Source organism: Harpegnathos saltator, unplaced genomic scaffold (assembly GCF_003227715.2).
Source record: "Harpegnathos saltator strain DR-91 unplaced genomic scaffold, Hsal_v8.6 scaffold93, whole genome shotgun sequence".
NCBI classification, from domain to species: Eukaryota; Metazoa; Arthropoda; class Insecta; order Hymenoptera; family Formicidae; genus Harpegnathos; species Harpegnathos saltator.
The window spans coordinates 2,455,905-2,478,306 of NW_020230721.1; the positions used below are offsets into that span (position 1 = coordinate 2,455,905).

The 22,402-nt window shown below is 35.4% G+C and overlaps 1 protein-coding gene across 2 annotated transcripts; it reads left to right on the forward strand.

The window, feature by feature from the left end:
* The first annotated feature begins 414 nt into the window (after positions 1 to 414).
* On the forward strand, positions 415 to 2,841 carry LOC105184583 (uncharacterized). 2 transcript variants are annotated; one of them, XM_019842072.2, is made up of 7 exons: positions 415 to 542; positions 606 to 688; positions 778 to 974; positions 1,187 to 1,249; positions 1,318 to 1,410; positions 1,539 to 2,030; positions 2,474 to 2,841. In XM_019842072.2, exons 1-6 carry the CDS (start codon positions 462 to 464, stop codon positions 1,859 to 1,861), a joined length of 840 nt encoding a protein of 279 aa, XP_019697631.2. In that variant the 5' UTR covers positions 415 to 461; the 3' UTR covers positions 1,862 to 2,030; positions 2,474 to 2,841. The 2 variants fall into 2 exon arrangements, with proteins under 2 accessions (XP_019697631.2, XP_025163540.1); XM_025307755.1 differs by having other exon boundaries at positions 1,539 to 1,973.
* Positions 2,842 to 22,402: the final 19,561 nt, after the last annotated feature.

Consider the following 22,402-nt stretch of genomic DNA (forward strand, 5'->3'; position numbering starts at 1 on the left):
AGCGAATACGAGAGCGAGAAGGAGGGAATGATATCTCTCTGTCGCTCGGCGCGTCGATGAGTGCGTTTAGCGAAGAAAACCGCTCAATGAGCGATCAGTGACTATTGGTCCTTACTGTTAGATTCTTACATTCAGACCAATAACGTTGACGAATTACTCAACCGTTGTGTTTTCTGAACGCAGCCAATGGCCGCGTTCAGTAGACTCAACAGTTGGACAACATTACTAGATTTTCTACTGAATCTCGCTCCTGATTGGTAAATACTTCTGGGTCTATGAAGAATCTAAAAGAATGCTCCAATCACAGACAATAATCACTGAGCGCTCTCTGATCACTTTGTTCTACTGAACGCGGCCAATGATTGCCGAGCACGTGGTCCACACGGATAGACTGAGCCGGCTATGATGCGTGCGTGGTGGGGGAAATCAGAAAAGAGGCGTGGACATTGGCATCGTAGTTCATGTGCACGGTTGTACAGAGGGCGACTTTTTTTTTGGTCGCGCAGGGGAAATCCTCATGGATACCCCCGCCTTTTTGGGAGGTATGTCAAATTATAAAATTTTGTTATTAAATCTTTATATAAATTGTAAATAAATACTCACAGAAAAACATGCCGAAACGGTGCGAAATCGTTAGTTGCCCGAGTGCTGTAGAAGAGGAAAAGCAATACAAGAAGCATCTTTTCGAGTATGTGTAAAAGAAATATACTATGATACATGTTTACAAGAATTTATACTCGAAGATTAAATTACATTAATTTAATATATATGATTTAGATTCCCACGGATAGGAAGCATAGCAGCAAAATGGATTAAAGCAAGCGGAAAGATTAATTGGATACCAAATAAAGCTAGTGCAGTGTGTGAAATACATTTTAAACCTGAATATTTTAACAATACAAAAATACGGAAACGTTTAAAGCCAGATGCAGTACTCACGGAACATTTGCCCTTTAGCTGTATGACAGACGAAAGTAAGATTTCTATATTAATAATATTTACATATTGTTTACTATATGTTTTATATACTGCAAATATTTTATTAGTTTACAAAATTAACCATATATTACAATAAATATATACAAATATATACAAAAATAAAAATGCAATATAAGCAATATAACATATGACACATTAAAACATGAACATGAAACTTAATGTTAATATCTTAATTTAACAATTATAGCAAATGAGATTATTTTTACTGAAGATAGTGGTGATATATACAGAGTATGCGGACAGTTACAAGGTAAAGATCTTGATTTTATATTTATGTAGTTTGACTTCTATTGAAGGTTATTTGATATTTATTTGCAGAGATAGAAGAAACGGAATATATTGCAACAGAAATGGAAGTTACGCAAAACATGAATATTGATATACAAAATGTCACATCCATTCTAGAAATAGGTACATACATACATATATTAATATATATTAATATAAAGTTTAAAAAAATTCAATCCCTTATTTACTGAATACAGATGTTATATGCTGATGTTCTGATTGCATTTGCTGAATGACTTTTATTTTCACAGAGACAAAAAAGGCATTGTTAAATGAAAGTAGGAAACAGAAAGTTTCAGAGGAATTGGAAAACTTAAAAATAAAAATGCAGGAAATGGAAGAAGAAAATAAGAGATTGAAGGCTGACATGGAATGGTCAAGAGAACAGCATGAAAAAGAATTAAAGAGTCAAGCAGATATATTGAGAAATATTTACGAAAAAAAAAAAAAGAAATATCAGGAAAAATTAGTAACCAAAGATAAACAAATAAAAACATTGAAGATACAAGTAACGCGAAAAAATAGCAAACTTAAAGATATGCTAATGATTGAAAAATATGAATGTATTAAATAGTACCTCGTATGACATTTTAAATAATGACTTTGGAGAAACATTATCTCATTTATTTCAAAGTGAAGTGAAAAACATTGCGAAGTCATCTAACGCCAGATGATACAGTGACGAAGTAAAACGGTTTGCTATGACCTTGCATTATCAATCTCCAAAAGCATATAACTTGTAGGTTAGCATTTGTAGATTAGCTTTGTTTCTTTCTCTATTTAACATAGATCATCCCGTGTGACCACGTTGCAGTTATACACAGACCACTTATATTAATTAATTAATTTGATTAAATGAGATTAATAACATTGTGTTCAATTGGAATGTGATCAATCGTACTCACTCTTTTTTTAAACTTGCATTTATTTTCTATTGTAATATATCTAATATTAGTCTTTTGCATGTGACACATAATATATGTTTCGTTTAATGGTTGATGTTAATAATTTACTTATTATATTGCATATACTTTAAATTATACCTATTACTGTCTCATTTCAAACTTCTTTATTCCACAAAAGAACATAATTTACAATATCTAGTAAATCATATTAGACAGAAAGTCTAAATAATTATACTATTAGCATTGTTGTACTCATATTAATGTTAATCGTTTTCTTTCAGAACAGTTCTAATATTGCTGCATCCATCGGCAATTAGAAATTGGAACTCTTCTGTAGATACCTCACCAGGATTTCAAAAACAAGTTCTGGAAGGATTAAAAACCTTATCTGAGCATGATAAAGATTGCAATTTAATGTTCGACATGGTGATCAGACAGCAAGTAATATAGGATGAACATTCCAATCAATTTACTGGATTCTGCGATTACGGTAATAATATAACCTTAGGAAATAGCGAAACTAAAGAGGCTCTAGTATTTTTATTAGTTAGTCTCAACTGTACGTGGAAATGACCTATTGCATATTTTTTCAAGCATGCAATAAGTTCTACAATATTAGCAGAATTAATAAAGACAGCTTTAATCTTAACTGCAGAAGTACAGTTATGTGTTCTTTCTATAATATGTGATGGCGAAAATGTTAATTGCTCTACATTAAGAGAACTAGGATGTAATATTTTTGTATATAACTTCGCACATCTACAAAATTCTTTTTCACATCCAACACTCAATTATAATGTACAGGTTTTGTTAGATGCATGCCATATGCTCAAGTTAGCTAGAAATGCATTTGCTGAATATAAAGACTTCTATAGTGCAGATGGTAAAATTGAATGGAAGTATATTACAGCATTGCATAGTATTCAGCAGAAATTAACATTGAAATTTAAAACTAAGTTAAATGCTCAATGCATCAACTGGCAACAGAACAAAATGAAATGAAAATGAAATATGCTGCCAATACATTAAGTGCTTCTGTTTGCTAATGCAATGAAGTATTTACAACATGAAGATGTAGAAGAACTTAAAGACTGCGAAGCGACAGTAAAGTTTATTAAAACCATAAATTGGTTATTTGATTCCACTTTATAAAAAAGGCATGTTAACTGCGTGAATTTATTTTATGTCGAAGCGTTGAAGCCTCTTTTCCGCGATGCTGATTAACCCTTTCGACTATCTCGATCGGTCACGGCTGCATTCGTGTCGCTCGCAGCTGTCATCGCGAATGACAGCTGAATGACAGTTTTTGTGAGAGAGTGAGAGGTCCACTTTATAAAAAAGGCATGTTAACTGCGTGAATTTATTTTATATCGAAGAGTTGAAGCCTCTTTTCCGCGATGCTGATTAGCCGTCTCGACTGTCTCGATCGGTCACGGCTGCATTCGTGTCGCTCGCAGCTGTCATCGCGGCGAATGACAGCTGAATGACAGTTTTTGTGAGAGAGTGAGAGTGAGAGAGAGAGAGAGAGAGAGAGGGAGAGAGAGAAAGATAGTGAGAGAGGGAGAGAGAGAGCGTGTGAGAGAGAAGAGAATGTGAGAGGGAGAGAGAGTGTGAGAGAGAGAATGGGAGAGGGCGAGAGAGAGGGGGGAGGGGAGGGAGGGGGGAGAGAGGCAGAGAGAGAGGGGGAGGGAGGGGGGAGGGAGAGAGAGAGGGAGGGAGAGAGAGAGAGGAAGGGAGGGAGGGAGAGAGAGAGAGAGAGAGAAAGAGAGAGAGAGAGAAGGTCAATTTAACTATTCATGAAAATCTTGTCAGTTGTATGTTACTATTCAAAGAGTTAGCACTGTGAAAATCATAGCTATCACTATGTTTGATACAGAAGTGAATATGTTATTAATATTAGGTGGATGCCAAAAGAATTATCGGTGTGCAGCAGTAATGTTTTTTAAACGTTATGGGATAAAAAAATTGCACGTGTCATTTTTTAATGTAGAAAAGCGGCTTCGTAAACATGGTAAATTGCGTACAACTCACAATAAAAAAATGACACGTGCGATTTTTTAATCCCATAACGTTCAAAAAACATTACTGCTGCACGCCGATAATTCTTTTGGCATTCACCTAATACTAATAACATATTCACTTCTGTATCAAACATAGTGATAGCTATGATTTTCACGGTGCTAACTTTTTGAGTAGTAACATACAACTGACAAGGTTTTCATGAATAGTTAAATTGATCTCAATGAATGTACGAATGTTAGTTTACGTTTAAATCACCGACGAAAGACAAGGATACGTAATGCTTTTACGTTTCCTGTAGTTTCGAAACTTTACACCGTCTTTTAACAGAAACATCTGACAAAAAATGTTTTGAACAAAATTTACTTGTTTTTTTACCGCAGAACCCAACCATCTAACATTTTATAGGGGGTCCCGTTTGAAATTGCGAAGTTACCCCCAGCCCCACTTTAAGAGGGGCAGGGAATAACTTAATATTTATGTAGTTAGAAAGGCCCCTCGAATACATAAAACTTTCTCATGAACAACTTTTTGATTTGACAAATAGTTTCCGAAATATTCAGCTGTTAAGAGTTATATAGGCCACCCTGTATATTCTTTGAGTTTTCTTTTATAATGCTCTAATCTATCACTACTACTTATTTCTAAAGGTAACTCATTATACATCTTTATTCCTGTGTAGAACAAGCTTTTTTATGCAGTGCTAGTCTGACGAAATTGGATAGCAATATTATTCGCCTGGCATGTTTGTCGTCCGTTAGAAGCATCTACTATTTGTAAATTATTTGTCAAATAATTAGGCAATAAACCTTTCACCGCTATAAAAATAAATATGCACGTATTATAATATAGCCTCTGTCTTATGACATAAAACACAGCGCATTCGGCATATGCTCAACTTTGGTATCACGCTTACACTGCAAAATAACTCGCATAGCCCGATTCCGCGCTACTTGCAATCTGTCCAGCTGTGTTTCTCCCCATTAATCAACAGCGTCGCACAATATTCAAAATGCGGTGCAATAATTGCTTTATATATAGTACATCTACTATACAGCGTTAAATTGCTACCTATCCTATTTAAGAAGCTTGTTTCTTTACCTATTTTTTTCAACATATGATCACAATGTTCTTCTAGTCTTAGCTTACTGTCAATGATTACTCCTAAATATTTTATATTTCCTACTTGCTCTATTGACGACCCATCCATACATTTTACTATAATGTTCGCTTTTAATTCTTTTCTTACACTTTTCACAACCATATATTTTGTCTTGCCCGCATTTAATTTTAGACCATTCACATTCATCCATTCTTCAGCTATATTAAACATCATATTCATTTTTCTTTCAATTTTCTCACAACTTACTCCAGTAATATATAATATGGTATCACCTGCGAACATTTTTATACGTCCTTCTGGACAACTATTAACTATATCGTTTATATATATATATATATATATATATATATATATATATATATATATATATATATATATATATATATATATATATATACAGGGTGTCCCATTTTAATCCGACCGGCTGAATAAAATTCGAGGATATTTTCCAGAAAAAAATGTCAGACAAATGTTGCTCAGTTCTAAGGGGGACATTCGATGCCATCAATAATTTTGACCTCGGGTGAAGAGTTCAAAGTCATTCAAGGTCAACTTTTTTTTCTTAAATGGGAACCCCTATTTTTCACATCGGCAATCGATTCTACGTAAAAAAAAAATGAAACTTGTCTGAAGCATTTTTTCTTATAACGCAAACTAATTTCACTTATTCAGCCTCCAAAATTGAAATTTTCAAACTTTCTGAATTTTTTACTCGAGAATGGTGGAGTTTGGGGGGAAATTGCAGAAGACAAAAAGTTCTTGGAATGCTGCAAGGAATTCACTCGAATTTTCGCATAGTTGATCGTGCACTTTTTTCCACCAATGTTCTACCTGTCAGGAGGTACCTCGAAAAAAGTACACGATCAACTATGCGAAAATTCGAGTGAATTCCTTGCAGCATTCCAAGAACTTTTTGTCTTCTGCAATTTCCCCCCAAACCCCACCATTCTCGAGTAAAAAATTCAGAAAGTTTGAAAATTTCAATTTTGGAAGCTGAATAAGTGAAATTAGTTTGCGTTATAAAAAAAAATGCTTCAGACAAAAGTTTCATTTTTTTTTTACGTAGAATCGATTGCCGATGTGAAAAATAGGGGTTCCCATTTAAGAAAAAAAAGTTGACCTTGAATGACTTTGAACTCTTCACCCGAGGTCAAAATTATTGATGGCATCGAATGTCCCCCTTAGAACTGAGCAACATTTGTCTGACATTTTTTTCTGGAAAATATCCTCGAATTTTATTCAGCCGGCCAGATTAAAATGGGACACCCTGTATATATATATATAAATAACAAAGGTCCCAATACAGAGCCTTGTGGTACCCCATAATCATTCTCTCTTAGACTAGACAGTATGTCACCACAGCGTACTTGCTGTCCTCTATTACACAAGTATGGTTTAAACCATTTCAGAACTATTCCTCTAACTCTATATTGATCCAATTTTCCAACTAGTTGTTGTGGGATCATTAAACGAGACAGTAGTGGCGGTAAAGGTTGTAATAAAAACTTAGTTTTATTTGAGAAAGGAGTCCTATTGACTTGACCCTCTTGCTAGCGCGCTACAGATGTAGTCTCAGAAATAGATACACGTCCAGTTCGGTCGGGCGGTGGTTAAACTCTGCCTTCCTTAGGCAACAGCCTAAGGCCAGTCGATTTATCTAGGTTCGTCGCCGAAGGAATCTGCAAGCTTTGCGGAAGCATTGCGCCACTTGTAACCTTTGTCCATGCAGACAGTGCATTATTTACCTGTTGCCAAATTTTGGACATTTGGAATTTTTGCTGTGTGGCGTGGTGCCTAGCTTGCAGAACGTGCGTCGCAGGCGGATGTGCTTTACATGGCATTTCCAGTAATATAATTAATATATTAATTATAGGTAATTCGTCATGCTCACTTAAGGCAGGACATCCTCCCTTCCTTGGGGAATGAAAACAGCGTTCTCCCAGAACGGCGTTTTCTTCATTGGTACGCTGTTACAATGTGCTTATTATCCCGTGTACAATTATAATATAATTGTTTTTTTTCTTAATCTAACCCACTAATGTAAGTATTTTATTAGAATACCGTTTTACAATACATTTATTTTTATTTTATACTCATACTTGTAAGTTCTCGACAAATTTTAGATGTCGATGGTATTTCTGGTATGGTATGCGCTGGTATTTTTATTTTATTCAGTGCTTTTTTATTTTTACATTTTCTTATTATAATTGCTGCGATAATAATAGTGATTATAATTACGAGTGCGCTCGGTACTGTTGTATATACATATATTATATGTGTATTTAGCGGATTGTAATATTGATTTATATTATCTTATATTTCTGATAATTCGTTTCCTAATTTTGTTAAATTTTCAGGATGCTTTATTACTTTTCTATTTTTTAAACAGAATATTTTGTTATTACTTATTTTTGTAGTCTCGTTGACTGTAGGAAGAGTTAAAATGAAATTTGGCGCGTAGATTTGAATTACTCTTGCTTTAATATGTTCTTGTGTTTGTATGGTGACACTATCTATCGTAAATTTACAAGGTACGTGAGTCTGAATTAAACCTATTTTTGAGATTTTGCTCATGTATCCCGTTTGATTTTTACAACGCGCCTCTTTTATTTGTGTGTCGCGATTAACCATGCATTAGTATTTTCTAAAGCTATTATGATAGGATATGCTGTGCGTAAATATTTGATCGGACACGTTGTTGTAGTTTGAGGTGCAATGAACATTTGTATTTTGCACGGTGTTTCCGTGTCTATACGGTAAGTAGGTTTATTTTGTATACAAGTGTAGTGATTGTTTAATTTTATGCACCCGTCTAGCTCACCTTTATCTAACACTAGGTAAGTGTGACTTTCTACGTTAACTGCTACTTTAGTGTGCGAAATCTTCGTTACCGCGAATATGTCCTCGTGGTCATGAGTCGGTACGGGAATGATATTTATAATGTACGTCGGATACGTTATCAACGGTAATGTGAAAATAGTAAAAGTACTTTCAGTACCGTGATATGCGTTGATTGTTATAAATTTGCTAATTTGCAGCCAATTTGCTACTTCTGGAGCAAACGGCAGATGTACGTCTTGTGGTAGATGTGACGCTATGATTTGGAGTTGTGTTAATATTTCCTCGATGGGCATTATTTGGAGCGGTAATACTCCGTTATCTATAGCATTCAGGTAAGTAATTACATCATTTTGATCGCGCATTATATCATTTAGTATCGCGCCGATTACCGTAAAGTGTTCGTCTATCGCTTGCCTATTATAATATCCTTCTTCTGTTTTTGGTATTTGAGTGATGCTGTTCCACATTAGTTTCATACCGTATTCTATGGCGTTTTCTGTTTTTTAAGGTCTATTGTTTTGTTTAAAATGTTAAGTTGATTTGCAAGAGCATGTTCTAATACTCCTTGATTATTGTTTAAAAGGTTTAGCTGTTCCTTTATTATTTTTTCGTCCTCCGCGTCCATTACTCCGAATAAACTTTTAGCTATGGATTCTATGCCATTAATTAATCCTCATTGTTTATTCGTTTTCTGTAGGTATACGTGGTTTATTAATTGTACGTTGCTTCTTATTCTTTGTATTTATTTTTCAGCTAATTTTCCTAAGTTTTTGCACATGTTGCGTATAAACTGATTCATATCATAGTTCTCGCAACGTTTTTGTATTAAATTCACGTACCCGTATTTCTTCGCATCTTTGGTTTATCGCCTTAGTGTCAAATTTGACCACCGTCTTCCAGGTGGATGCTACCTGATGTAGGTGTCCTATCTTGTCAAAGTATATCTCTGGTGCGTGCGTATACTCTTTTACTGTATACGGTTTATCTTTTTGCCCCCACGTAGCTCGCATTCCAAGTATGAGAAATCTGTAATGAATACCGTTTGCAGAACTTGTTTCGTACGAGTTTTTTCTTTGCAAGGTATATTGCATTTTTTATATGGGCCGTGACTTCAGTCTATGTCACGATGTCGAGTGGTGAAGTACATGTGTTTCCACATATTTTTTCTTTCACGTAGATTATACTTTCTCCTTTGGTGTGTATATAAAAATTGTGTGCGTGTGCAGGATTTAGTGAGAATAGTCGTGGAGGTCGGCGTGAGGACCGGGAGCCGGTGGGTGACAATCTTTTGAGCCCCTGAACTGGAGGCCCGGCCCTTTACGTCAAGGCTGGTGGTGTGAGGTGGCCCCGGGACATTCCCACTTTTGTGCCGAGCACCCCGCCAGGTTCGCCGCTGCCGCAATCGTCGCCGCCTCCGTCTTTGGATTGGTGAGTTTACCTAGTTTTCGATAAATAATTTAAGTCTATTCGCGTGCGTACGTAGGGTAGTTCGCCCTTTTTTAATTGTATAGTTGACGTCGGAATTTTTCAGTAAGACCTCGTACGGTCCGAGCCACATTGCGTCTAACTTTGTGGAGCGTCCCTGTCGCATTGTTTCGTCGTGGAGTAGCACTTTATCTCCCACATGGAATTCGTTTGGTTTCGTTTTCCTGTCATAATACCTTTTTATTTTTTTCTTTTCTTCCTTGAAGTTTTCTTTGGCAATCTTATTTGTCTTAGGCGTTCTTTTAGTTCTTACGCATAATCATCGATAGTGTAGGTAGGGTTAGGCAGTGATAGGAGTGTAAACGGTATCTTCGCGCTGTGCCCGTAGACTAATTCGTAGGGGGTGAATCCCGTACTTGTGTGTGGCGTCGTGTTATACGTAAACATCGCGTAGGGAACCCATTCGTCCTAATTCGTTTGATCCGCGTTTATATAATGTCATAGATATTCGGCTAACGTTCGAGCGTTCGAGCGCGCCATTGCTTTGCGGGTGATATGCCGTCGTTTGTATTTTCTCTATCCCTAGGAGTTTGCATGTATTTTTGAACATGCTGCTCAAAAAATTCGTACCCTGATCGGTGAAGATCTTTGCAGGTATTCCGTACTCTAACACTATTTTCGTCACAAATTCTTTCGCGATAGTGGGCGCTTCTTGATTCGGTATCGCCATTGCTTTACTAAATTTCGTCAGGCTATCCTGAAAAGTTAGTAGGTATTTATTCCCGTTGTTGGTTATCGTTAGAGGTCCTACTATATCTAACGCACATTTTTCGAATGGCTGATCAGGAGTGTCAGTCAATACTAGAGATAATTTTGCTCGCGGTGTCAATTTATTCTTTTGACAATGTTCGCACTTATGTAATTTTTTATATTGCGGGTCATTCCCGCCCAATTTTGCGCTAATCGTATTTGCTTTAGCGTTCTTTCGATTCCTTGGTGTCCTCCTAAGGGTGCATCATGATACTCGTACAGTATCTGTTGTTTCTCTTCTTTCGAGTAATCTGGAGGATTCTCGGTGTTTTCTTCAACGTCTGCGGTGTAGATTGGTTCACTGATTATTCTACTCAGCGCGTCGGCATTCGTATTCGCCTTACTTGTTTTATGTATTATCTCATAGTCGTATTACGTCCTGGAGAAGGAACGTAACTTGACGCTTGCTTTTACAACCTCCGACATATTTGCGAGTCTACGGTCCAAATCAAGGATCGGAATGACCCCTTTATCTGCCGCGGACATACGTCGGTGGCAGAGCCGGCTCAAGTTTAAGCGGGGCCGGGTACTAATTAAAAAGCGGGGCTGAATACAAATTAAACAGCGATACTTCATATCATTATATTTATTTTATATATATATATATATATGCATATATTATTTTGTATGTATATTTTTTTATGAAAACAAAAAACATAGACTTTATTTTTATAAAATATTAATATACTATACGATATAAAATATGAATAGAAACAAAAACCTTCTCTTTGATATTTAAACGGTATTCTCTTTAGCATTTAAATGAATAAACTTAAAAAGATACTTTTCTTGCCTTTATTGCAGCAAATGAATCAATCGTACTATTAAAATCAATCTCATGACATATTGTCACTTTCTACCGACATCAATGTTATACCTGATAATCTTTCTTGCGACATAGATGAACGAAGATAATTTTTAATTATTTTTAATTTCGAGAAACTCCTTCCTAAAGAAGCAATCGTTATTGGTAGAGTTAGCAATGTACGAAGAGCTATATATGTATTTGGGTAAGCTAGATTGAGTTCAGTTTTAACCAAATATTTTAATACGTCAAGCAGGCAATTTTGTTCGTTTTCAGGAATTATATGGATAAACGATTTTAATTCTTCAAATAGTTCTAACCCACTTATATCAGAATCATTTTTATCTTGTAATATAAGTTCTAATTTATTGCAACTTTTTATCAGCTCTACAGTGCTGGACAAAATAAATCATACACCTTTCAACTATTTGAATTTGTTAGTGTAACTATTCTTACAACAAGCAAATATATTATGAGATACAGGAAAATCAAAGCATTTTAAAGTATTTAAATAAAGGAAATGTGAAATAATAAAAATTGTGCTCAATTTGTTTGCAAATAATTTATTACTCAATATTGGTGCGTTGTGCCCTGGACAAAATAAATCATACACTTATAGAAAAAAGTAGTCACGAACAAAGAACATTAATTCTAATGGTGCTTAGTACTTGGTGTTGCCGCCTTTAGTTTTTAATACTGCTTCCAGTCGGCGAGGCATACTCTCGACTAATTTTTTCATATATTCAGGATCAATATCCTCCCAAGCTTTCTGAAGTGCTGCATAGTACGATGTCTTGTCAATTACGTTCGTTTTATCCACGTTCCTATCTAAATAAGCCCACAGATTTTCAATGGGGTTTAAGTCTGGTGATTGTGGCGGCCATTCGAGCAGTTTTATTTTATTAGATTTAAAAAAGGCAATAGTTTTTTTCGCTTTATGCTTCGGGTCATTATCTTGCTGGAAGATAAAGTTAGTTTCTAAATCTAATTTCAAAAGAGATTCTTCCAAATTCTCGCACAATATATCAATATATCTTTCTGCCGTCATAATACCTTCAATTCGAGCCAAATTACCGATACCAGACCATGCAAAGCATCCCCATACCATGATATTACCGCCTCCATGTTTTACAGTCTTCTGAACATTTATTTCTTTGAGACCCTCACCAGATTTTCGCCATACTCTAGACCGTCGTTTTTGTCCGAATAACTCAAACTTGCTCTCATCAGACCACAATACTGTTTTCCAAAAACTTAGAGGCATATTCGCATACTTCTTGGCAAACTCGAATCGCTTTTTCTTATTTATTTTATTGATGAAAGGACGTTTTGACGCGAACACACTTTTTAGTCCAGTTTCCCTAAGTCTACGACGCACAGTTCTACTGCTAACAGTCAGGTTCATCGATTCCACAATGTTTCGCGATGATAGCTTCGGATTTTGTTTTACCATTCGAACGATTCTGGTGTCATCACGAAAAGTTGTAGCCCGTTTTCGACCTTTTCCGGAATAGTTTGCCACAATCCCATGTGTTTCATATTTTTTCCAGATGTGCTGCACTGCTCCGACAGAAATCAAGTATTTATTAGCAATTTTTCTAAAAGAATTACCATTCTGTCGGTCGCGAATGACTAAATTTCGGATATCAAGAGAAATTTGCTTCTGTGACATTGTTCTTGGTTGTCACAATTATTACTGCTTCACCGAACACATAAACTCTAGTCATATATACAATGTAAACAAACAGTAGAATGACGAACAATAGCAGAACGATGAAATGTAAATATTGACAGTTTCCTACCATATATCATTTAGGTGTATGATTTATTTTGTCCAGGGCACAACGCACCAATATTGAGTAATAAATTATTTGCAAACAAATTGAGCACAATTTTTATTATTTCACATTTCCTTTATTTAAATACTTTAAAATGCTTTGATTTTCCTGTATCTCATAATATATTTGCTTGTTGTAAGAATAGTTACACTAACAAATTCAAATAGTTGAAAGGTGTATGATTTATTTTGTCCAGCACTGTAGATCCGATAAATTTTTTATGTCACGAAAACTATATAAAAATCCAAATTTGTTTTTAAAATTTTGATATAATTTAAATCGTTCATTAAATGATTGTATAGCCTGATCAACGATTAAAAGAAAATATTTAATGCGAAATTTTTCTTCCTCGTTAGTTATTACTTCATCAGCGCATTCATAGTTAAATTTACGTATAGTTAATTTCAGTCATAGTTAGTTAAATTGTAACAGCAACCCTTTTTTTAGGAAAATAAGGTTCTATATCATTTTCTGCTGCGATATCTTTGGCAATTCGCACACTTTCGTCATAACCGGTAGTTCGAAAAGTTGACAAAAGTTGAGTAAAGTATCTAGAAGCGATATTGCAATATCCATTTGCATGTTTCTTTGCTGCAAAAATTTACTCACTTTGTTTACTTCTACAAGTAATTTGTACCATATCACAGTTGATAATATAAACTGATAAGATTTAATTTCTTGTAACAAAGAATATGCTTCGCTAACGACTTTTGCATCTTTAGACTCGCTCAAAATTTCTTCAAATGTTTTTATAAGTTCTTTAATTTGGAACTGTATAACTTTTACACTTTCAATTCGACATTCTCATCTAGTTTCTGATAATGATTTCGTTACAAGCTTTAAATATTTTTTCGCAATATCGTATCTATAGTTAGAAGCTGACAAGAAAGTATATATACGTTGAATAAATCCGAAAAATGTAATAGTCTTAGGAGAAACATTAGCAATATCTGAAAGTAGGAGATTTAAATTATGACAACCGCATGGAGTAAAAAATGCTCTTTGATTTTCTTGCAATAAATGTGCTTGTACACCAAATTTATGTCCTTTCATATTTGCTCCGTTGTCATATCCTTATATTCTACAATGTTGTAAATCAAGTCCAAGATCTGTTAAATGTCTTTTTAAAATTTGTGTTATTCCCAATCCACTATTGTCTTTAACAACTAAAACCTGTAAAAATAAAAAAAACCTGTAAAGCTTTCACAAATTTGTACTCCGTTTTTATATACATAAATGTAGTGTATTATACAAGATAGTTGTTCCTGATGGGAAGTATCAGGGATACAATCAAGGAGAATTGAAAAATATTTGGCAGCCCTCACACGATCAGTCACTGTATTTCTAATTTTATTACTTATCAATGATATTAGTTCATTTTGTATATTTTTACCGAGCCTTAATTTTTTTATTTTTTACATCATTGACATGTTCCATCAAAATAGGATCGTACCGAGACAGAAGTTCAACAAGCCCTAAGAAATTTCCATTATTTTTTATAAAAAGCACATCAGACGAACCTCTTAAAGCCATGTTATGTTCACATATATGTAGGTATTGGATAATAGATAATATTCGTTCTAAAATATTCCTCCATTTATGTTTTCCTTGCATAAAAAGTTTCTCAGATAAGTGAACGATATTATTCTTATATTTAAGTTTTTGACGTGCATCATTCCACATATCCATTGATTTAAAATGTACTTTAGACAATTCATGTCGCTTTAATTGTTCTGATGTATGTTGCCAATTATTAAATCCATCAGTCTCAAGTTGACCCAGACCAGTTCGAAATAACTTACATGGAAAACAAAAAATTCGGTTTTTCTCTTTCAAGTATGTTAGTCTTAGCCTATCAACTAGCTCTCCATTGCACATTTTTCTACTATAATATATTTTAAAAAAGCATCTATTTGTGTTATCTTTTGAATAATAATCTAGGTAATGTCTTTGAAGATCTTTTTCAATTAAAAATATTGTCTGAGATAGTGTTAGATGTATTGGTCATGTGCCGATGTCTTCAAGTTTTTATAATTTTCAACATAAATTGTATTATCTTCTACTGTATTTATTATGTCCTAACAACGAAAATTCGTAAAATATACGTAAGTAAAAAAATTAATATTTAAATAAATAAATAAATTATTAGGAGTACAAATAAGTTTCCGCCGTTTTCTATCAAAAATTAGGAATTTATTGTGAAAGAACGGTACATTACGTTTTATTCAAAGTATTGTCCATCACTAGCCACTACTTTTTCCCATCTTTCTGGCAGCAGTCGGAAAAACTCTTCATCTTTTGAGGCTATCCACGAATCGACCCAATTTTTAGTATCTTCATATGATGTAAAGCGCAGCTTAGACAGGCCATATGCCATCGACCGGAACAAGTGATAATCGGAAGGGGCAATGTCTGGTGAATACGGCGGGTGGGGTAGGACTTCCCAATTAAGTGTTTCCAAATAGGTTTTGACCGGTTTTGCAACATGTAGCCGAGCGTTGTCATGTAGGAGAATAATTTTGTCGTGTCTGGAGTAGTAATGGGCGCGTTTTTCCTTGAGTGCTCGGCTCAACCTCATTAATTGTATTCGGTAGAAAGCTAGTAATGGTCCAGTAATGGTTTCGCTCGGTTTGAGCAACTCATAATACACGACACCAAGCTGATCCCACCAAATACACAGCATGAGTTTTTTTCCATGAATCGGTTTGGCTGTCGATGTTGAAGCATGGCCAGGTGGTCCCCATGATTTTCTCTTCTTTGGGTTATCGTAGTGGATCTATTTTTCATCACCAGTGACTATATGATGCAAAAACCCTTTCTTTTATGCCTGGCAAGCAGCTTTTCACACGTGCAAAATCGGCGTTCAACGTCTCTTGGTTTCAGTTTATATGGAACCCAATTTCCTTATTTTTGAATCATTCCCAACGATTTTAAACGATGTGAAATTGCTTGTTGAGTCACTTCTAATATAAGTGCAAGTTCTTCTTGCGTTTGGCACAAATCTTCCTCCAATAATGCTTCCAATTCCGTGTCTTCGTACACTTTCGGCCTTCCACTACGTTTTTTGTTTTCCACGTCAAACTTACCGTTTTTAAACTTTTGAAACCACTCACGACAACTTCTCTCACTTAAAGCAGTCTCACCATATGCTTCTACAAGCAATCGATGCGCCTCAGCTGCAGATTTCTTCAAATTAAAGAAGTAAATCAAAAGTTCCCGCAAATGACGCTTATTCGGTACAAAACTTGACATTTTCGCACGAAAAAAGTTATGTGATGCTGATACAGAGTCACTAATACTTCAAGGTTATGTTGTTACCAGATGTCCAAACTTACGATATTACGTTTTACATCTGACAATTTCAACATAACCTTCTGGTGGGGCCATCTTTTGTCAAACGGCGGAAACTTATTTGTACTCCTAATATTTCCGTTATGATATATTCTTAATTCACTTTTATCAATAAATGTATCTCCTGAAAGTAGCTTAAAAATCACCGAATTAGTTTAGAAGCCATATTTTAAGTACTTTTATCGATAAAAATAAGTTGAGAATATGGGCTGTAGTTATTAAAATTTTATTTCTATAATGTGATTGCAATTAAGCATCTAAATTCATTTAATTACATTTTCTTTTATAGATTATTGGGAATAACTTTATGAGAAACGATTTGTTAAAATGATGTTCCATTTTGTTTCAATGAATCTTTTGTCAGTAGATTATTCCTACAACAAATCATTAGATTGTCTCAGTAGAAAAAAATTTATCTAGGCTCTATCTAGATTTATCTATGCTCGTCGCCGAAGGAATCTGCATGCTTTGCGAAAACATTGCGCCACTTGCAGCCTTTGTCCATGCAGACAGTGCATTATTTGCCTGTTGCTAAATTTTGGACATTTGGAATTTCTACTGTGTGGCATGGTGCTTAGCTTACAGATCGCACGTCGCAGGCGAATGTGCTTTACATGGCATTTCCGCCAATATAATTAATATATATTAATTATAGGTAATTCGTTATGCTCACATGACATAGTCTTTCTCTATTTACTGTTTCAAATGTTCGTTTCAAGTCCATGAATATAACACCTATCATTTTGCCCTCACTAATTATCAATTTCCATTCATCTCTGATCATCTGAAGCACAGTTTCACATGAGTGTCGTTTTCTGAATCCTGATTGATGTTCTGTGATTATATCGTTCCTCTCTAAATACCTTTCAATTTGTTTTTTAACTACTAGTCCTAACACTTTTTCGTAAATTGGAAGTATATTGATAGGTCTATATTCACTAGCCTTCTTAGATTTGTTTACTTTTGGTATAGGAATAATCGTGGATGTTTTCCATCCATCAGGACATTGACCCGTCCTCAACAAATTATTAATTACATCTACAAATTCATCTTTTATCACATAGAATATTGTTTTCAATAAGTCACTTGATATTTCCCACTTCCGTTCCTATTTTATTAGCTAGATTCATAACAATATTCTCTAAATGCTTTGTCTCAATCATTTCAAAACTTTCTGTTGTGTCTTTCATTTGTTACGTCCTGGAGGAGGAACGTAACTTGACGCTTGCTTTCACAAGCTCCAACGTACTCGCAAGTCTGCAGATTAAGGAGCGGAATAATCTCTTTAACTGACACAGACGTATGTCGGTGGTCCTTTATTTAGGTTAAGGAACTGAATCCTTTTACCTGGGATAGGACCGTGAGCGACAGTTGAGGGAAGGGAGAATTTTTATTGAGAATAATTAGTTTTATTATTAGAATATTAGAATTAGAATATTAGGAAAACGTGATTGCGTTATAATTACAAATTGCTCATTTTATTGATAGCTAAGCGGAAGTTCACAATGAAGTAAGTCCGTTGGAATTCATGAGGTTTTATAATATGTATATACACTCAAACGCAAAAAACCCGATACACTAAAAATTTGGGAAAAAATTACAAAATTTCAAATGATCATAACTTGGTAAATAATGAAGATACAAATATGCGCAGAAATGCAAAATGAAGCTTGTAAAGTCCTCTTTAAGAATATCTGAATGGCAATTATGTTCGGCCATTTTTTTCAAAATGGCGGATGATAAAGTGAGAGGATGCAAAATTGATAATCAAAGGTCCATGTTTGCGATGGTGCATGGTGTGCATCAGGTATCGCAGCGTAATGGGACCAAATACACATGAAAGTATAGAGTGTTATCTTTAAAATGCTACTCTACCGAGCTTGATGTGATCATTTTTCACTGAGTTGTTCCAAATTTTGCTAAAAATGCGGTTTTCTTGTTAAATTTGCATAATTCAGTGAATAAGTATGGCATCATGCTTTATAACGAAGTATTTTAAAGAAAACATTCTATACTTTTAGGTACTTTTCGTCCCATTGAGCTGCGACGCTTACTTTGCTCCATGCGCCGTCGCACGCTCGAACCTTTTTTTAGCAACTTTTCATGTTCTCCTTTTTATCACCCGCCATTTTGAAAAAATATCGTTGCGCACAATTTCGATAGATCTTTCGAAAAGTACGGTTTCAAAGCTTTCAAACCGTTTTTGAAATTTGCTGCTAGGATATTTAGGTGTCGAGATATTCAATTTCGAATTTGCAACAAATGTCGATTCAGCGAGGCTTAAGGGGCTAAGAGGCTCTGCGGTTTGTTTGGCTCTTTCATAATTTCAATAGCTGTGTTCATGTTTCTCTATATAATAATTTACACAATTTTGCGAATTGGAAATTTAATTTTTATCACACACACACACACACACACACACCACAAGGAGGGTGTGAAATCTTGAAATACCGTGGAGCTGACGAACCACGGGGTCCTTATCCTTGTGGTATACAAACACACACACACACACACACACTACATACAATGGGACTTTTCCTACCAGTAAAACTCCATGCAGTTTATATTGGGAAGACTTACAACCATAATTTGAGCTAATGACAGCGGTATCTTAAAACGCAATTCATCTTTATTACGTAATATCGATTACGCAAAATGAAGAACCTAAATTGAATTTTACTTTCATTTCCCTGGCTTTCAAAATAATAAATGCAAATCATTGAATATATTGTGCTGGTTATGTAAATTCATCATGGATACCCCCGCCCCCTTGGGGAGGGGCGGGGGTATCCATGATGTCGGACTCTTACCGACTAAAACCCCTGCGGAATGTCTACTTGTCGGATCGTGAGGAGGGGAGTTAGGGGAACTGCTCCCGCATTCCCTCCCCAACCCCCCGGCTCCAGGGCTCTATTCCAAGAGTCCTTCGCCTTCTTGTACCGCACCCCCCTTCCCCTTTCGGGGAATTAGTGGGAGAGGTGCGGTCCCCGGCGGGTATCCCCGCCGGTTGGCCTTCTGGTGTCACCTTGGAAAAAGGGGACATCCACCCTTCCTCTTTATCCCCCTCTCTTCCTTAAGGGAGAGGGAGGGATTTTGGGGAGGTGGGCCCGACCCCAATCGGGTTCCCCACCTCCCCCTTTTCCCCCTATCCAATCATTCAGAGGAGCGGGAGTTGCCCTCCCCGCTCCCCTCTGAATGACGGAACCTGGCCCGAGGTGGCCGAGGGAGGCGCCGACCCGTGTAGGCCGGTGCCCTCTCCTCGTCTGATGCCACCTCGGGCCCGCTTCCGACTCCCCCTCCCCCGGGGGAGCGCCGGCCCCGCCGTCCTCTCCGACGGCGTTTGCCAGGCCGGCGCCTCCACTCGGCGGCCTCCTTCCGGGAGATTACCTCCCCGCAGAAGGAGGCCTGGAGTCCTAGCCCTAACACTCTCATAACAAAAATAAACTGACGATATATTTCGTAAGAATGCCCAATAAAAGGACTCGAAGAAATATATTTTGGGTTTCACATTCATCACACACCACTGCAATTTTAAAACCGAGACCGCGCGTGCTTGCAGTTTCAAATTTAACATTCCCTCTACAATTTTTACACTTTACTAGAAACGGAAATAGCAATAAATATTGATATAAAATTCAAAATTCTGTACTCGACGGTAACATCTTCTGGCATAATCAGTTCTTTTTGCGCCTTAAATTTTTTTGCTGACGTACTAAAAGATGTTTCATCCGACTCGGCCTTTTTTGGGTTAAAAACGTTCCTCCTTTTCTTCGGCCCTGATTTTTGGAAATTTTTCGAACTTCTTGCTTCTCTGGAAACTTTATGCGGTTCCATATTTGCTCAGAAAAGACGGAAAACACAAATAGAACAAGAACGAAAAATCAAGTACACAGCTCTGCTACTGGCAAGCGTTTCGATATTTCGTATATTCGTCTCTACCGTTACATTAGACGCTATAGAGCTACTTGACATTCGTCCAAACATATTTACTTCACGATTTTATAAACAGTTGAGCTATACAATACAAGACTCCTTGGTAAATAAAATAAGTGGGGATTCCCAGATAATCATAATAGAGGGGAAAGGCGGATGTTTCAATGGCTCTTCAAGCACTCGAAGGAGCGTGTACATAACAGCCTATATTTCGGCGAATTTTACTCGAATGAACTTGAAAGTTTTACAGAATATTCTTGAAATAATATATTTTCAGAAAAAAATATTTTTGAAAAATCGATATTTTTGACCTTACTGACTGTACATAACCCCTTAAAGCCCTGTTACAAATATATGGATGTCACATGTGTATCATTTAACTAAAACATTTAAATCAAACTTTAAATAATTATCTGAGTATTTTATGAATAATTAGACAAGTTTCGGATGACAAATATTAACTGATGCGTACCTAAGTCAAAAAATGGATCTTAGTATCTCACATATAAAATCGCTTCGCTCTCATACGCACTTAGCGCGTGTCTTTTTGTAATTGTAATTGATGACAGACAAACTGTCAAGACTCAATAATCATCATACTTTAGATGGTGTTTAGAATAGAAATTACATATGCAACAAGAAAGTATAAACAAGTGAATTCAAATATTCAATTTCTAACATCACAAGTCAAAATGTCTACATGAGGTTGTCAATTAATCATTGAAAACAGTGTTCCGATGTTGGAGAGGCTGCACGCGCATGCGCGACAATCTCTATTCGAAAGAGAGAGACCGAGACACTCTGTCTCTCTCTTTCGAATAGAGATTTATCGCGCATACGCGTGCAACCTCTCCAGTATATCGGAACACTGATCGAAAATATGATTACCACTTAAAAAAATATAATTTTTTTCTTTTATGTTCCGTTTTCTGTTGTATGTACAGGTTTCCTGTTGTATATATAGATCTTACTTTAAACACCATCGAAAATGCAATGATTATTAAGCTTCGTTAAAAAACGGAACATGAAAGAAAAAAATTGTATTTTGCTTAGATGGTAATCATATTTTCGATGGTATTTAAAATAGGATTTAATCAATCGAATAATATAAATTTTTTTTGCGGCGTTGACAACTTCCTATACACTCTGTCTTGTGATATTGCATTTAAGAGACAATATAAGACTGCAATAAGTTTTAGTTGTCTATGTTACAGCGTTATTTTAATCCCTTATGTTACAGAGTTCCCTATGTTAAGTTGTGCTTTCTTTTCTTTTTTGTTTTGACCATAAACATTTTTTTACGACATTAATTGACAACCTCTTGTAGATTTATTATTGCTTAAATTATCAGAGTGGTAACAAGTGGTTTTTACATTATTTAAATTATTAAAATAGTACTGAGTTGGTAACATTTAACCCAAGTTTTAAAAATCCTTTTCTTAACAATTCAATGTCGCTTACTTCGTGCACATGTATTCTACATGTTTCACAAGTAAACCACAAAATTTTTTATTAATAGTATAATATAATTAAAACTTGTGATTACCTTGTAAATGCACATAGAATACATGTGCACAAAGTAAGCGACATTAACCTGTCAAGAACAGGATCTTCAAAACTTGATAAAAATCTCGTCAATATCAACTCAATACTTCCTATAATACTTCTCAAATTATCAGAGTGATGACAAGTAGTTCTTACAGAATTAATAATAGTGATAGCAAGTTTTGAAGATCTTGTTCTTGACAGGTTGATATCGCTTACTTCATATATTTATATTCTACATGCATTTATAAAAGTAATAAAAGTTTTAATTATATTATACTATTTTTTTGTAGAATTTTTTTTGTGGAAGTTTTTGTAGAAATAGTAATGGTGATAGCAAGTTTTTCAATAAACAATGAATACACACTGCGTAGTACTATTACGTTAGAAGGATAAAAGTTTTCTTTTTTCAGCAGATATTTAGTACAGATATTAATTACTATCACGTCTTGATCATGAATGTTTATGAGTTGTCGTTTTCGAGTCAATGGATTAAACCAATTTACCCTGAGATCGACAA